This window comes from Schizophyllum commune (assembly GCF_000143185.2).
Source record: "Schizophyllum commune H4-8 unplaced genomic scaffold SCHCOscaffold_4, whole genome shotgun sequence".
Lineage (NCBI taxonomy): Eukaryota > Fungi > Basidiomycota > Agaricomycetes > Agaricales > Schizophyllaceae > Schizophyllum > Schizophyllum commune.
In genome coordinates, this window is record NW_026089541.1 from 3,072,375 (window position 1) to 3,088,512 (window position 16,138).

At 56.9% G+C, this 16,138-nt stretch overlaps 7 protein-coding genes across 7 annotated transcripts; 2 read left to right on the forward strand and 5 right to left on the reverse strand.

Moving 5' to 3' along the window:
• Positions 1-261: 261 nt before the first annotated feature.
• Positions 262-2,972, reverse strand: SCHCODRAFT_02496330 (P-loop containing nucleoside triphosphate hydrolase protein; the record flags this gene model as incomplete). The annotated part of the gene is made up of 10 exons (XM_003033486.2): positions 262-394; positions 449-1,296; positions 1,350-1,562; positions 1,612-2,156; positions 2,206-2,341; positions 2,393-2,590; positions 2,640-2,671; positions 2,726-2,746; positions 2,796-2,859; positions 2,910-2,972. 10 exons carry the CDS (start codon positions 2,970-2,972, stop codon positions 262-264), a joined length of 2,253 nt encoding a protein of 750 aa, XP_003033532.2.
• A 1,053-nt stretch (positions 2,973-4,025) lies between these two features.
• On the reverse strand, positions 4,026-5,414 carry SCHCODRAFT_02573703 (uncharacterized protein; the record flags this gene model as incomplete). Its single annotated transcript, XM_050343861.1, has 3 exons — positions 5,316-5,414; positions 5,163-5,257; positions 4,026-5,111 (listed from the first exon to the last, which is right to left on the reverse strand). Coding segments are annotated over exons 2-3 (1,113 nt in total), but the record flags the coding sequence as incomplete, so codon positions are not given.
• Positions 5,415-5,551: 137 nt separating this feature from the next.
• Positions 5,552-7,670, reverse strand: SCHCODRAFT_01188538 (Arginase/deacetylase). The gene is made up of 12 exons (XM_003033487.2): positions 7,445-7,670; positions 7,376-7,391; positions 7,222-7,321; positions 7,126-7,168; positions 7,028-7,069; positions 6,896-6,968; positions 6,683-6,839; positions 6,534-6,631; positions 6,320-6,431; positions 6,099-6,198; positions 5,792-6,045; positions 5,552-5,740 (listed from the first exon to the last, which is right to left on the reverse strand). The coding sequence occupies exons 1-12, from the start codon at positions 7,587-7,589 to the stop codon at positions 5,690-5,692; spliced, it is 1,191 nt and encodes a 396-aa protein (XP_003033533.1). The 5' UTR covers positions 7,590-7,670; the 3' UTR covers positions 5,552-5,689.
• A 199-nt stretch (positions 7,671-7,869) lies between these two features.
• SCHCODRAFT_02537163 (MATE efflux family protein) lies at positions 7,870-10,025 on the forward strand. Its single transcript, XM_003032915.2, has 7 exons — positions 7,870-8,229; positions 8,286-8,411; positions 8,470-8,763; positions 8,819-9,199; positions 9,251-9,417; positions 9,466-9,595; positions 9,644-10,025. Exons 1-7 carry the CDS (start codon positions 8,034-8,036, stop codon positions 9,907-9,909), a joined length of 1,560 nt encoding a protein of 519 aa, XP_003032961.1. The 5' UTR covers positions 7,870-8,033; the 3' UTR covers positions 9,910-10,025.
• A 52-nt stretch (positions 10,026-10,077) lies between these two features.
• SCHCODRAFT_02620225 (thioredoxin-like protein) lies at positions 10,078-11,058 on the forward strand. The gene is made up of 3 exons (XM_003032916.2): positions 10,078-10,263; positions 10,314-10,495; positions 10,551-11,058. Exons 1-3 carry the CDS (start codon positions 10,128-10,130, stop codon positions 10,992-10,994), a joined length of 762 nt encoding a protein of 253 aa, XP_003032962.2. The 5' UTR covers positions 10,078-10,127; the 3' UTR covers positions 10,995-11,058.
• Positions 11,059-11,089: 31 nt separating this feature from the next.
• Positions 11,090-12,585, reverse strand: SCHCODRAFT_02620228 (uncharacterized protein). Its single transcript, XM_003033488.3, has 8 exons — positions 12,479-12,585; positions 12,382-12,424; positions 12,148-12,328; positions 11,977-12,079; positions 11,761-11,923; positions 11,599-11,710; positions 11,443-11,547; positions 11,090-11,391 (listed from the first exon to the last, which is right to left on the reverse strand). Exons 1-8 carry the CDS (start codon positions 12,543-12,545, stop codon positions 11,143-11,145), a joined length of 1,023 nt encoding a protein of 340 aa, XP_003033534.1. The 5' UTR covers positions 12,546-12,585; the 3' UTR covers positions 11,090-11,142.
• Positions 12,586-13,831: 1,246 nt separating this feature from the next.
• Positions 13,832-15,878, reverse strand: SCHCODRAFT_02728826 (PLP-dependent transferase; the record flags this gene model as incomplete). Its single annotated transcript, XM_050347113.1, has 8 exons — positions 13,832-13,917; positions 13,973-14,074; positions 14,130-14,485; positions 14,600-14,644; positions 14,700-14,800; positions 14,904-15,351; positions 15,437-15,682; positions 15,746-15,878. The coding sequence occupies 7 exons, from the start codon at positions 15,876-15,878 to the stop codon at positions 13,973-13,975; spliced, it is 1,431 nt and encodes a 476-aa protein (XP_050201355.1). The 3' UTR covers positions 13,832-13,917.
• Positions 15,879-16,138: the final 260 nt, after the last annotated feature.

Sequence of the window (16,138 nt, forward strand, 5' to 3'; positions counted from 1 at the left end):
GTGACCGTGATTGTCACAATTCAAATAAGAGCTTTCGGTATAAGCCGAAGCACGTGTCCGGAACCTTTTTGGCCAATCCGTCGAACCTAAGTATCTGCGCTGTCTCATGCTCTGTCGTCGAGAAGGGAGACATGCCATTGAGTAGAGGGGGATATAAAAATACAGTGAATGTACAGTACCGATGAGATACAGTCCCAGAAATTTCGAATGTTATAGAGGAGTGGGCGGGCTAGGTGAGCGTATGTACCAGTGTGCATACAATCATGCCTCGTTCATTGCCTTCGTCTCCTCCGAAGCGTTCCTGTTAGCCGCAGTCGGGTCGGCTTCGTGGTTGTCCTGGATGTCCAGGGTTTCACCATCTTCGCTCACCCGAATCTTCACCTCGTCGCCGTCCCTGAGATTAGTAGTCAGCAACAGTGCGGCCTTGAAGAACATCTCCGTTGCTCACCTAATGGTCCCGCGCAGCAGCTTCTGCGCGAGCGGGAAGAGCACCTCCGTGCGCACGACACGCGCAATCGCACGCGCACCGTACACGTCCGAGTACCCCTTGCTTGCTAGCCAGTCCCGGGCGCCCTGGTCGACGTCGATGCGAATGCGCCTATGCGCCAACCGCTCGGACACATCCTTCAAACGCAGATCGACAACCTGCAATACGCTCTCCCTCGACAGCTTGTTGAACACCAGCATCGCGTCAAGACGGTTGAGCAGCTCCGGCGGGAAATACTCGCTTGTGCGCTCGAGCACCTCGTCGCGCGCGGCCGCGGTGACCACACCCTGCTCGTCCGACGCCGTCTTGTGCGCGAGGATGTCGCTGCCGAGGTTCGACGTCAGGCAGATGATGGTGTTCTTGAAGTCGACCTTGCGGCCCTGGCTGTCGGTAATGCTGCCCTCGTCGAGGATCTGAAGGAGGATCATTGCGACGTCCTTGTGCGCCTTCTCAAGCTCGTCGAGTAGGACGACGGCGTAGGGCTTGCGGCGGACGGCTTCGGTGAGCTGGCCGCCCTCCTCGAAGCCGACGTAACCGGGCGCGGCGCCGATGAGGCGAGAGATGGTGTGTCGGTCGTGGTACTCGGACATGTTGATGTTGATCAGGCCGCGGGACTCGTCGTTGAAGAGGAAGCCGGCAAGAGCCTTGCAGAGCTCAGTCTTGCCAACACCGGTAGGGCCGAGGAAGAGGAACGATGCGACGGGCCGGTTCGGTGGTGCGAGACCTGCGCGACTGATGCGCACAGCGTCTGAGATAGCGCGAACGACGTGGTCTTGACCAACGACACGCTGCCGAAGTGCATCCTCCATCTACGAGACTGTGAGCACGACGACGACACTACTACCGTGGACTGAGCGCTTACATGGACAAGCTTATCCCTCTCGCCCTTGAGGAGATTCTGCACTGGGATACCAGTGGCCTTCGCGACGACACGAGCGATATCATTGGAGGTGACGCGGTCGTGCAACATCTCGAAGCCTTCCTCGCTCTCCGTCGCCGAAGACTTCGCAGCCTCCTCTTCCCTCGGAAGCTGCTTCTCCAACTCGGGGATGGTAACGTAGCGCAGGCGAGATGCCTTTGGTCCAGGTAAGTGGCGGCTCTCTCCAATGTACGCGCTAACTCACCTTCTCGAACTCTCCCTGCCGCTGCGCGACCTCGAGCTGGTACTTCGCATCTTCAAGCTGCTCCTTCAAGCCCTTGATGCGCTCCAATCTGGCGCGCTCCCGCTGCCAGATATCCGTCAACCGCTCCGCCTCCGCCTTCTTCTCCTTCAGCTCCGCCTCGACCTTCAGCCTTCTTTCCGCACTGAACACATCCGACTCGTTCTTCAAGCTCTCCAACTCGATCTGCAGCGTGACGATCTGCCGGTCAAGCGCCTCGAGGGCATCGGGCTTGCTCTCCTGCGCAAGGCGCAGCGAGCTTGCGGCCTCGTCAACAAGGTCGATGGCTTTGTCAGGGAGGTAGCGGTCGGAAATGTAGCGGGCGGAGTAGACGGCGGCGGTGACAAGGGCGGCATCCGAGATCTCGACTCCGTGATGGACTTCGTAGCGGGGCTTGAGGCCGCGCAGGATAGAAATGGTAGACTCGACGGAGGGCTCGTCGATGGTAACGGGTTGGAAGCGGCGCTCGAGGGCGGCGTCTTTGCCAATGGTCTTGCGGTACTCGTCGGCTAGAAGGAGGTCAGTACTGTGAATAGGCATGTCCAAATTGGTACGCACGGGTAGTCGCGCCGACGAGCTGCAGTCCGCGCGCAAGTGCAGGCTTGATCATCTGGCCTGCGTCGATGCTGCCTTCCGCCTTGCCCAGTTGAAAGAGTGTGTGCACTTCGTCAATAAAGCAGATGACATTGCGCGCCTAGTTCCTCGTCAGTCAGAGGGTTGGTTCGTATGCATATACGCCACGCACCTCGTCCTCAATGTCCTTGATCAAAGCCTTGAACTTCTCTTCAAACTGGCCGCGGATGCCGGAACCAGCCATGATGGCCGAGAGGTCGATGGACAGGACGCGCTTGCCCTGCAGCGACTCGGGGACCTCCTTTGCGACGATGCGGCTTGCGAGGCCCTCCAGGATGGCTGTCTTGCCCACACCAGGAGGTCCGATGAGCTGAAGGGCGGTTGAGCTTAGGTTCACGAGGATGCGGTATGCTACGCACCACTGGATTAGACTTCGTTCTCCGAGATAGAACTGGGGGATTAATTTGAGTTCATGGTGACCAACTTCTAGAAGACAGAAACGCACTTTGGATGGTTCGCCGAATTTCTGCAAGCAAGTCAGTATATATACGCGCCGAGCAGCGAGCAGAACGCACCTTCGTCACGTCCAATAGTAGGGTCCAGCTTTCCATCCTTCGCCATTTGTGTGAGGTCCACGCTCTGAACTTCCGTTAGCGCCCATTCACGTCAGTGCAATCTATTTCACGCACGTATTCCTTCAGCGCCTCCCCCTTCTGCTGCGGCCCCATCTTGAAGCCCGGGAAGCCTCCCATGCCTCCCTGCCCTCCTCCAGGGGGACCTTGCGCATAATGTCGCACGGAAATGGCCGGGAAGCCATGGAAGTTCGGTGCAGTTCTTGAAAACCGCGGGGCCAAGCGGACGGTGGAGGGAAGGGCGGACGCAACGCGTCCGGGCGTCGTCCTCGCGGTAAGTCTCGGGATATTCCTCGCAACAAGAGCACGCGACATGAGGGTAGGAGAAGAAAAGTGAGAGAACACCGGCGACCAGCGCGTTAAGTATGCGGGGAAGGACCGCGACAGAATAATCCGGAAGGTCCTTGATCCGTCATAGGGTATCGTGGAAAGAACATACCCGTTTTGGAAACGGGCGCCTACGCCTGTGACGATTCGGAACTCTGTGAAGACAGACTGAGGCAGGAGTCAGCTAGTATTACAGAGCACTGGTATGTTGTGCTCGATGGAAATGTACTGGACTCAAATCCGATGCTCCGTTGACTTCAGGACTCAGCCATCAGCCTCGGTGCTGCCTACCTATCTATACTGAAGGAACCTGAAAACAGTACATAAATCTGTAACGATATAGCCAGACTTCGAGATATCACCAGCGAATTATTCGCCTCCGTACTCGAAAATACCGGAGGCCTGACACTGCTTCAGGCTCGAGATGTCGCTCCGTAAAGCCAAGAGAGGCTGTAGCTCTAAGTCGTCATATTCCATAACATTCACTCTTGACCAAAGCATTTCCAGGGCAGGCTCGTTGATTTCAGGAGAGTAGCGTCCTCTGGCATACAAAGCCAGGGCTTTAAGACGGGGAAGGAGTGTGAGAGACGCTGGTGAGCTCTGAGCACGCGTCAGGCGCTTCACGAGCAAGGGAGTTATGAGGTCAGAATATGGATCGTCAGCACAAGTATACCTAGCGCTGATCCAGAGGCATGTGAGCGTCGGCAGAGCCGGTAAAAGCGACACAAGCCTGTCTACATTTCCGGTGATATTGCTCAGCTTGAGATGAGTGAGACTGAAATGGCTGTCGAGGGCTAGGAAGGCCGCAAGATGATACAAATCATCTGCACCTAGTAGAGGCCAGATGCCGTCGCTCAGAACCAGTCGTTTCAGGGCCGGGGCCTGCAAGCGTATGGCGGGCATCGCGCTTCCAGATATCTCCAAGGTATGGAGCTTGGGCAAAGTTGAGAACGGACAGGCCGTGCGTGAGGTGCTGGATGAGGCATTATTCCGAACCTCAACATCCTCTAGATGAGGTGCGAACGCGGCCAATGCCTCGACGATGTGGCAAGTAGAGACATCAGCAAGATGCAGGTGGGATAACCGCCATGCAGTGGGCCATTGCACGGATCGCTGAGGCGGCAAAATGTTTCCTCGTACGGTGAGGCGACGCAGCGGTGCATCGCTGAAGAAACTGATCAGATTGTACCCATCCACCGAGTCCTCGACTGCTCCGAAATTCAGAGACTCCAGGCCAGGGAATGGCACCCTGGTCCAGCAATCAAAGCATTCCATCGAGCACTCCAATTTCACCGCCTTCCATCTAGCCGATTCTTGAAGTAAGCGTTTGCAGACATTGAGGCGTTGCTGATGGTCAATGACTCTACGTTGGTAACAAAGATCCACCCAGTGCGTAGCGTAGACGACCGTAAGAGGTGCACCTGCGGACCGAGCAATGTACGCATTCGCGATGCTCATCAGAGTGTCGCTATCCTGTCGCGATCGTATAGTAGTGCGACGTTCTTCGTCCCAAGGCTGCCGAGACGAGATGGCGATGTGACTCCAGAGCTGAGGCGTAGAAAGTGCTATCGCGCGCCACCTGGAGCACACCAAGGCGAATGGAAGCGCCATTCCTCCACTAGGAGCCCTGAGCCACAGGTCGGGAACGGCGAGAACAAAAATATATGACAGAAGCTCTGACGGCAGCCATTGGACGGGGCTGAGCAATGTCTTGTTCTCCTGCGCGCGGCGGATGAACGGGATACGGGATGAAAGCCGCTTAATGGCATGCTTGGAGGCGTGGGTATGCTGGCGCAGAGTCAACGCCGTCACGCTCGCAAACGTGTCCTGCTGCTCTCGTGTGATGGTGTCGACGAGATCAGTTACCTGCTCAAGCAAACCTTCGATGAATCGATCGAGCTGCGAGCAAGCGGTCTCGATAGAGTCGCTTCCCTGCGCGTCTGCAATCAGACAAGGCCCGGCGTAGCTACAGCAGATACTTACAGCAGTATAAGATCGCTGGGTAGGCATAGTTGCCAAGGAAAGCGAGCTGATAATCGGTTGGGACTGGTGGTCGAGGACGAGTCCAAGACGCGCACCTGATCGACTGAGTGTTAAGCGCTGGGTAAAGGCGAGTCTCACGAGTCAACCCCTTACAAGAGTAGCACTGGGGAAGGTCGAGCGACAGGCACTTTGAGAGAGAATGAGTGATGAGTGCCAAAGCTGGCAACCACGCAGACTTGGAAATCCGAGAGCGGTTCGAGGCAAGCTGTAGTTGATAGACGCCGTCACTGCTGGGCACGGTCACACGCATCGGCAGTTGCCGGTGGATAAGTTCAACATCTCACCGACAATGCAGGTCGTGCTTCGAAGTTCCCTCATGAGCATGTGTGTAGAAGGCAGGCAAGACGAGAACATTTGCATTCGAAGTACACTACAGTACTCGTACTACGCATGTGGACCATACACAGAAAAGAAAAGATAAAATTGTACACACATTCGATGGCTCTCACGTCTCAGCACCACATCGTTTACTTACCCAGCGGGGTCTTGGCCATCGCGCTGACGACCTCGTAGAGAACCTGAATAACATATTCAGCAAGAGTACGACGGGAGAGCATGGGTAGGCTCACGTCAGCCGCTGCCATAGTCGTGAGTTCGGCATTCGTGTCGTACGCAGGCGCGACCTCAACGACATCGGCAGAGACGATCTTCAGACCGTCAAGACCACGGATGATAGTGCGCAGCTCGCGCGTCGACCAGCCGCCAGTCTCAGGCGTGCCGGTACCAGGCGCGAAAGCCGGGTCAATGGAGTCAATGTCGATGGACAGGTAGACGGGGTTGTCGCCGACGGTGTCACGGATTTTCTTCACGATGCCGTCGATGCCTGCAGGAAGTCATCGGATCGGGGGTCAGCAGAAGGCAAAAGACAATACGCGCCGAGGGTATCGATCTCGCGAGCCTCGATGCGGTGGAAGCCGACAGCGTCGTCGACTTCGTAGTCCTCGAGGCCGGAGAGGGTCGTGCGGATGGCGCCGTGCTGCAAATATCATCAACTAGGATCACAGAGGTCGCGCTGGTGGATGGTCGGTATGAAAGGAAGGGGGGACGGGTGTCGTACGCCCAGGCGAAGGGAAGGGGGAGCGGAAAAAGATACTTGCAATTGACGTGCCGTTCTTGATAAGACCCTCCTGCGCGGCGTGCCAGAAATATGTGCCGTGGTTGATAGCAGCTACTTCGGACGGTGCACCGCCGAAGACCTGCGGCTTCCAACTGTTCGGAATCAGAAAGGGATTTCGGGTGAAATTGCCACAAAACGCACGTATCTGCGGAGCGTCAGTGAAAGGGCCAAAGATGAAACACGGAAGAGCGGACTCACCAAGATGTGAGTCGAAGTGAACGACGCTGATAGCGCCGTAGACGGAGTTAATCGAGCGCAGGAGCGGCAGGACGATGGTGTGGTCGCCACCCAACTGGAGGAAGGGTCAGCAAAGATGCGAGGCTAGGATAGCCTATTCACTCACTGTGATGATGCGAGGGTGCGATTTCCCATCGCGGGAAAAGGGCTCGAGCGCCATGCCCGTCACCGAGTCATTGCCCAGAGGAGAGAAGGCCTCGCGCTTGAGGATGGCCTTGTGGCCTTCTTCGATCTGCTTGATCGCGTATGTGTTATCGTACGGCCTGTTGACATCGTCGGTCAGCCATTCAACTGATCGGAGGCCAATGAGGGTGCTCACGTCACTGGGATGTCGCCGCAGTCAACCATGCGCAGGCTCGTGAAGGGGTTGACCTCCATGGGGACGTTGTAGCCTATACGAAGCGAAGGTCAGCCGCCAGCAATGAGGCAGGCTAGAGAAACGGGTACGAACCTCCGTACAAATTGAGGCGACGCGAACCCGCACGAATGCCCGCTATGTTGAGAGTCAGGTAAATTCGACTAACGCGAAGGATCCGAGGCTCGACATACAAGGTCCAAAGCGCGCGCCCGGACGGTATGAGGTGCCGGTGTCCTGGAGCAGGATCTTAGCAAGGCAAACTAAGGCGGCAGATTAAGTTGACGTACAAAGGGCGCACCCAAGAAGGCGATGTCGAACTTCTCGTGAGCATCCTTCCCGAGGCATTGCACCCAAGGTAGGCGGGCGAAGGTAGTGATACCGGAAAAGCTGTCAAACCGATCAGTAGGATGGACAGATGTACTGAAGGGGCGGCGCGCGTACATGGAGTCGGCGGTAACTGTGTAAGGGTCAGAATGAAATCGCAACGAGAATATACAAGGGGAAACGCACCTTCACCATTCGCCGCGCGGTACGCGGGCATCTGGTAAGGGAAGAGGTTGTAGTCGAAGGGGACCTGGTCGTGCGAGGCGCCCTCATGCGCGAACGCGACATGCGACGAGATAGCAGCAGAGACGAGGACGAGGAGGAGCTTCATGATGACTGCGTATGAATGCCGACGTTGTGAACTTCAAAATCGGGGGACTGAGGCTTTTATACCTCCACACCTCCTCTTCGCCGTCGCCGTCGCCCATCGCGGACAGAGGCGATAAGGCAAAAATGACGCCGAAATGCTGTCAGCCGTCCAAGACAGCTCCGCTCAAGCGCAGACGGTATTCAGAATTTTCGGCCGAGATAACGAAGGAAGGGTTTTTCCTTGAGATGGAAGACGGCGTGGCCTGACTCGAGGCGGACTCGAAGCCTGTCCGAGGGTGGCCGGCGAGCAATCGCAGATAAGGGCATCGTCTGGAGCGATAACTCACTCGGAGAGGCCATAAGTAGGGGGGATACGCTTAGTCCTTCGCTCGGCCGCGCTCTATCACTCACCCAACGAGCTCGCCGCACTCGAATCGCACAAAGTTCAAACAAAAAAGCGCAGAATATGTCGGAGTCTCGTCAACCGCTTCTCGCTGAAGCAGCACTCCGGAGGGCGTACGGTACAGCTAACGATGGACCGACGGAGACGGTGTCGACCATCTCGGACGACGTGGACGTTGGGGACGAGTTTGACTCGGCGATTGCCGACGCCCCCTCCCGCGTCACGTTGTTCCTGTCGTTAGTCCGCGATTCGATTCCCGGTGAGTGCTTGCTTCCTACCCTCACCTTCTTAAACGCTTTCTCACAATCTATGCAGTTATCCTCTCCTACGTACTCCAAAACTCCCTTCAGACCATCTCGGTACTCATAGTCGGCCGCCTGGGCCCCGAGGAGCTCTCCGCGGCGGCGTTCAGCCTCATGTTGGCTTTCGTTACCGGCGAGTGTCTTCCCCTCGTCCCGAGGAGCATCTGATCCCACGCAGCGCCTCTTCGACCTTCTAGGCTGGTGCGTTGCTCTGGGCGGCACGACTGCGCTCGATACGCTCGGTTCGCAAGCCTTCACGGGCGGGGCGCGCCGCACGGACCTTTCCGTGCACCTCCAGCGCTGTGTTGTGCTTCTCTGGCTGCTTTTCGTACCCGTAGCGGTACTTTGGTTCTGGATAGAGCCAGTCTTACTTTCTCTCGGTCAACCGGTCGCGATCTGTAGGGATACACAGCGCTTCCTGCGTGTCCTCATCGTTGGCGGGCCGGGGTATATCGCTTTCGAGTCTTTGAAGAAGTACCTGCAGTGCCAAGGTAAGCGTCCCTTAGAAAGCGGCACTGGCTCACATTTTCACTAACGATTCTCTAGGTATTATGTCGTTGTCTACTATTGTGCTCGTTATCATGTGCCCGGTGAACATCGCCCTGAACATTGCCTTCGTCCACTACACCTCACTCGGGCTCCTCGGCTCGGCGGTCGCCCTCTGCGCGACTTACTGGCTCTGCTTCCTCCTCCTATGCATTTTCACGTATTTCTCGCCTACCCACGACAAGAACGGCACCTGGGGCGGACTTCAGCCCTCCCTCTTCTTTGAAGCGCGTAGCTGCGCCATCTTCCTCCGGCTGGCTCTGCCTGGCATCCTCATGGTTGGCACGGAGTGGGCCGCCTTTGAGATTGTCGCGCTCGCTGCCGGTCGACTGGGAGAAATTCCGCTCGCCGCGCAGTCGGTCATCATGACCACTGATCAAGGTATGTGCAGGTTACGTCTACCTGCGAGCGTCTTGCTGAGGGCTTCCCAAGTCTTGAACACCCTTCCCTTCGGAATTGGTGTCGCCGCTTCCGCACGCGTGGGCAATCTCATTGGTGCCCGGTCTGCGTCTGGTGCGAAGCACGCCGCCCATGCATCAGCGCTTCTGAGCGTGATGGTCGGCGTTGTGGTCATGGTCACTATGATAGCAGCGAAGGATGTGAGTACCTTAGCCTTGAGCCAAAAAGACAGACCTAACGCGTCTCAGGTCTTCGGTTACCTCTTCAGCGACGATGAGGCTGTCGTGAAGCTCGTGAGCAAGGTTATGCCGCTCGTTGCCTCCTTTCAGGTCGCCGACGGTCTCGCTGGCTCCTGCGGAGGCGTGCTTCGTGGTCAAGGTCAGTTGGCGCACACAATGAAACTTCATCTTTCTAAACTCCATCCAGGTCGTCAGCACCTGGGCGCCGTCTTCAACCTTGTCGCGTACTACGTCCTCGCTCTCCCTATGGGCGTCAGCCTGGCTTTCAAGACTTCCCTTGGCCTACAGGGTCTCTGGGTTGGTCAGGTCGTCGCTCTCTTCATCGTCGGGATCGGAGAGTATCTCACGGTCTGGCTGTGGACGGACTGGGACAAGGAGGTTCGCAAGGGGATCGAGCGTAACGAGGCAGAGGCGAAGGCGCGCGCTGCGGCGCTGGAAGCAGACGAGATGTAGTGATAGATTAAAAGTAGTTTCTCCAACAATGTAAGGCCTCTGTTTCTCTCTAAGATATACTCTACGTATGGACAGACGTATGCGAAGGTCGACGAAGTTCAACCGTGACGAGTCACAAAATAGGCGCTATCAGGAGATATGTGACGTTGCCGATTGTTGAGCTCGCCGCTGCCTGCCGCCGGACCGTCTTGAGCAGAACGTCGACGATGAACTCCTACATGTCCCGCCGTACCTTCACCTCTCTCCGGGCTGCTGCGCGCCCCGGGATGGCCCCGCAGCGGTCTGCGGCGCCCGTCTTCAGGCGCTTCCTCCAGGTGCCTGCTGAGCAGCCACGCCTGCGCCTTGGGTCCATCGGTACGCGACATGCTATGCTGAAGTGAACGTCGTGTCTGACCCCGACGCAGCCCCCAACTTCCAGGCGAAGACGAACCAGGGGGACATCGACTTCCACCAGTGGCTCGGGAACAGCTGGGCGATCCTCTTCTCGCACCCCGCGGACTTCACGCCCGTGTGCACGACCGAGCTCGGCGCGTTCGCGAAGCTGAAGCCCGAGTTCGACAAGCGTGGGGTCAAGATGCTCGGTCTGGTGCGTCTACCCTGCCCCTCCAGCGTGAATCGTCACTAATTAGACGCGCTCACAGTCCGCGGACGACCTTAGCTCGCACGACGAGTGGATCAAGGACATCAACGAGGTCGCGAACACGAACGTCACCTTCCCCATCATCGCCGACGCGGACCGCAAGGTCGCCTTCCTCTACGACATGGTCACCGAGGACGACCTGCGCGACATCGAGAAGAAGGGCCTCCCGTTCACCATCCGCTCCGTCTTCGTCATCGACCCGGCGAAGAAGATTCGGCTGATGATGATCTACCCTGCGTCGACGGGGCGCAACACCGCGGAGGTCCTGCGCGTCATCGACTCGCTGCAGACGGGCGACAAGAACGGCGTCGTGACGCCCATTGACTGGAACGCGGGCGACGATGTGATTGTTCCTCCGAGCGTCAGCACGGCGGACGCGCAGAAGAAGTTCGGCGAGGTCAAGGAGGTGAAGCCGTACTTGCGCTTCACCAACGTTGGCAAGTAGATGTACACCCTCGAAAGTCGCGAATAGAAATCTAGAAGTTTCATTCTGACCGGCTGTGTCCCGCACACATCTTCATCGCGTCAAGCCTCAACAACGAACGCAAGAGACCCGATAACAATTGCTCGATATGATACATACAGTATATAAGTTAGCGTTGCTCAGTGTGGTCGGAGATGGTAGCGCGATATCTATCTGGCCCCGGACGCGCGACCAACGAGGACACGACCTCGTCGTAGCTATCATCCGGGTCGGAAGTGATGTTCAGAACATTTGAGTTTATACGCATGGGCCGTCGTCGCCTCGTAAAGCGAAGACGGGAAAGCAGCAAGGTACCGATGGTATGCGAGGGGCAGGCTTGAGCGGTCGAGGATATGACGATGATGAGGGGATATATAGCCTGATTGAGAAGTCAGTCGCGCGGGGAATAATATGGAAGGTGAGTGCGTACCGCGATAGAAGGTAAGATGTTGGACATGACCGCGCCAGGGGCATATGGATTAGTCAATCCATATGCAGCTGGTAAGTCGGCAACTCCAACAAGAAAGGTGGTGATCTATTTGTAAGCTGTAGCAAGCTGAAGGTTATAGCCAGGACGCGTTCTTACCCAGAAAGTAGCATACAGAAGTCCCGATTCAACGGACAGCAATAGGATCTTCATCACCCGGACAGGCGCGCTCTTCTGTGGCAAAGAAGACTTGACATTGGTCCGGTAGTCCCTGCAACTCTACGTCAGCTAGTGTCTCTGGCACCCGCGATACCAACGTACCAGACTTTGGCCGCGGTTATGCCAGTAGCGATGATGTTCGTTATGATGATAGGCAGCGTGGAGAGCAGAAAGCGCGGCCAGAGGACTGATCCTGGCGGCGTCACTGTGGTAACGGTCTCTTTCGAGCTGATGCTGATCAGGACAGCTTCAGCAATACTACCCGCTGGAGCGGCGTGAGCTACCGCCTGTCTCATGACATGGAAGAGATGTACTCACCTATGGTCCCCAGCATAGACAGCGAGAGAATTGCCTTTATCATCCTGCTCCCCGGCCACAGGACCCATGCGCGCCACACCACGACGGCGTCAGAAAGCACGTACTACAGGGTGATTCTCTGAGTCAATATGCGCCTGACCGACCGACAGGACCTGCGACGTTGCAACGTACGGTTATTCGGAAGAATACGACATAGGCAATGTTGAGCCTCGCGACTCGCGACATAATGCTCGGCGTCTCCCCCAGGCATGTGAGGACAGCAACCCGAAAGTTAAGAGCAAGCCAGATCGTCGACGAGAGAAATATGGCGGCGGTGGCTATGGGGAGAAAGCATCCTGTCGACGTGCGACGTCTGTCTGTTCATTAATACTGCCTGTAACTCCCAGCGCTGGAGGTACTACTCACGCAAACATGGAAAGAGCGACGATGCATAAAGTGAGCAAAATCCCTGACGAATATCGTCAACGCACGACAACGTCAATAGTTCCCTCCAGATACACACCATAGCCTACGGCATACCCAGCCACTTTCGATGCCAACGCCTTGCAAGTGCCCAGGCGGGCGGACATGGGGGCAGACGCATGCGAGCGGGCTCACACACTGTCTCAGTCAGCACCTATATATGCGCTGCGTCACCGTAGATCAGCCATCGTCGAAGCTGATGCACCGCGCCCAGGTCGCGCACGCAAAGTCCGCACCCATCACCTTCTTCCGCACGGATGGGAGGGCCCGTCTGCCGTCCCGTCATGATTCATCGCGTGATCCTTCCCACCTAGGCTGAAGGGCCTTCATGCAGACTCGGGGTAGCGCCGGCGCCGCGCATAGCCGCGCATCGGGTCTTGCGATGGATGAATGCGGGTAATGCATCTCACCTCGGGAAAGTAGCACGCGGAGGGAGCTTCGTACCTGTGCTTTGAGCCTTACTTGTATCAAGGACCGCCGCTGCGGGCACTGAAGGCAAAGGCACTGAACAATGGGCTTCGACGAACCAAAACCCTACTCATCGGCACGGGTTAGGCATATGTACGACGGGATCATGCAGCATCTCGGTTGTTTCATGGGCGTTGGAGCGCAGTTCTGTTGCCTCGCCCCGAGGACAAGCGAGGCCTCGCCGCCCATACTCGGTGAAGGACAAGCGACGGAAGTAAGCGGCGACTTTCTTTTGTTTGGCTATGTTGATTGTTAAGCGGAAATCATCACGTGGCTAGGACCCACAACTCATCTGCATCCACCATCAGGGACTGGCGCTCATAACGCCCTGTCCCGTAGGCTGCGAAATCACCAGCTTGTGCGCCTCTTCTCCTACTTTGACCCGATCCCCACACATACAAAGCCCTGAGAGTATGAGATCAGCACCCTTCGCCAGTCAAGGTGCACGAACATGGTCCCCAACATATAGCATCGCACCCTGCGAGATACGTCAGCGATAGCAAGCGTTTTTGGACACGAAATACATACACCAAGTATCGTAACGGCAATCAGTGCATGTGCTGAAGTCGCAGTCGGAACAGTCAAAGCAGTCCAAGTCTCCTGGATCGCACATCTTCTCGAATGCGTGTGAGCGGGAAGAAAAAGCAACGGAAAAGAAAAAGGATATGACTAGAGGTAGGCTGAAGGATAGCACGGTAGTCGGCTTTTTGAAGGTCGGCGGACTCACACCTGTATGGCACCAGTGTTGACAGCGCCTGTTCAAACGTGATGGTATCGGTCTACTTGATGCCCGACGTCGTCGAGGAGCGTAGAGCGGATTTCATAGACTAGAGAAAAACTCCGCGGACTAGACAGCATCAAGGAGGAGCATGAAGACTGATGAGGGTTCATCGAAGGCTGCTGAGGCGGCACGTGCCACTGTCGACTGGGCCGCGTGACTGAGGCGCGAGATGTGTGCGCGAGAACCCGCGTTCTCATTGCGTTGTTCAGCTAATAAATACACTGATAGTCCTATCCCAGAGTACGTTAGCGATGGACACAGACCGGGAGGGGACGAGTAACGTACTCATTGGTTCTTTACCGGTACTAACTTCTCCAGCTGCAGCTCCTCGATGACCTCCTCGCAAACCTCCTTCACGCCCCATCCGACCTTCTCAAAGTCCTCCATCTGAAACATACGTTAGCAATCAACACATAGACCGCCAAGAAAAATCTCCACCCACCTCCAACCACACTTGCCCGCTCACCCTCAGCCACAACCGCCCATTATGATAGTACCTCGTCGGCCCCAAATTCCGTTCTTCCAACAGCTTGCGCTGGATCAGGCCCTGCACCTTCATCTGGAACGCGTACTCTTCCTTGCTGATCTCACCGCCAGCGCCAGGACCGATGACCTTCCCGCAGGCCGGCAGCGGCAACGCGACGTTGACCATCGAGAGCTCCATCCCGCTGTCCTCGTCGGGGTACATCATCTCGGTCTGGAGGATCTCCGCGATGCGCTTGCCGCCCTCGAGGGCGAGCTTGTGCGTGTAGGCGTTGATGGCGGCTTCGCCGCCGAGCCAGGCGCGGAATTGAAGGGCTGGCGAGGGGGTTATTAGTACGGGCGAGAGCGAGAGGGGAGAAGCGATGAGGAGAGGATGAAGTGAGTCAGAAGGCGATTAGTGTGCGTGGGTATGCCTTGGCCGCGACTTACCCGCAGGGATGGTGAAGAAGTTCGACCAGTCGATGGTGGCGGTCACTAGGGCAAGAAGGTCAGCCAATGCAAAGGGGTATGCAGAGACAGCGTAGCTCACTGTTGTGTTGTACGACGAAGTTGTCTGAGGGCGACTGCCTATCCTTCGGCGACACATAGTACGGCGAGACCGGGAAAGACGCCTTCACTATGCCTTGGTTCCTGTCGCGGTCACGGGATCAGCATAAGCGACGCGACAGCCGTAGCACAAGCGAGGTAGATCTAGTACTGAACCTCCACAAGCCACAACGCCACACCCACTCACCTCTCCGGCACATAAAACACCGCCGCGCCCCTCTTCGCATACAGCCACTTGTGCGCATTCGACACGAAGAAATCCGGATCCGCCTCCCTGAGTTTATCCTTCAGATCCACCTCCTGCCCGAGCGAGTGCGCGCCGTCGACGACGGCGAGGGCGCCATAGCGCTTCGCGATCTTGACCATGTTGACCCAAGGGTTGAGGATGCCCGGGTTGGAGGAGATGGTGTCGATGATAGCGACGATTTTGCCGGGAGTGGTGGATTTGGCGTTGGGATCAGAGTCGGACGACGCGCGTTTAGAGTTGGCGAGCGCCTGCATGTGGGCCTCCCAGGCGCGGAGGATGTCCTCCTTTGTAGTGGGGTGGAGGAGGGGGAAGTGGGAGATGCTGGGGTGCGGCGCTTTGTCGTGGATGAACTTCACGGCGGCGTCGACGGCGTAGTAGGTGGTGCTAGCTGGTTGATGGCGTCAGTACCGTATAGCAAAGTTGAGGAATGGGATAGGATTGAGATGCGACGGGACTCTTGACTCCATACGCACTGATCACGATGGTATCCTCCGGAGCCCACTCGATGTTCCATAGGACGGTGTTGACGCCATGCGATGCGTTGTGCACAATGACGACCTCGCTCGACTTCACGCCGATGAAGTCCGCGAGCTGCTCGCGGATCTTCGCAAGCATGGGCTTGACGGCGACGCGGTCGAAGTAGTCGGGGTTGCGCTCGATCTTGCGGCCGAGGTCGAAGGCGAACTCCATGACGGAGGAGGGGCACGAGCCGTAGGAGCCTATAGTAGTTGGTTAAGTGTTCTTAGTGATGCTCCATATGAAGGCGAGGGAAAGAGACGCACCATGGTTGAGGTTCACGTAGTCGGGATCGAGAGCGAAGTACTCCTTAAGTGCATGCCCGAACTTGGGAGGCTGCTTCTGGGTGAGAGTATGGATCTCCGCGTCAGGGACGAAGGTCTGAAGTTCGGGGAACATGATGGGTTAGAGAAAGAGCACTGCGCAAGTGCAGCGATTTATACGGTAGCAGTTGCTGAGGAATGACTCGGGCAAAGGCATCAGGAACCCCGATGAAGGAATAAGCAATCTCACGGTGTTCAGTCGCAATGACGGTCGTTAGATGGAAGAACGGAAGGTCTGATAGAGGACGGAAGATCAGTGGGACATGGGGCTGTGTACTGACCGTGATCCCAACCAAGGCCACCTCGCGACGATTCTGACAGATAGACCTCGCGAGC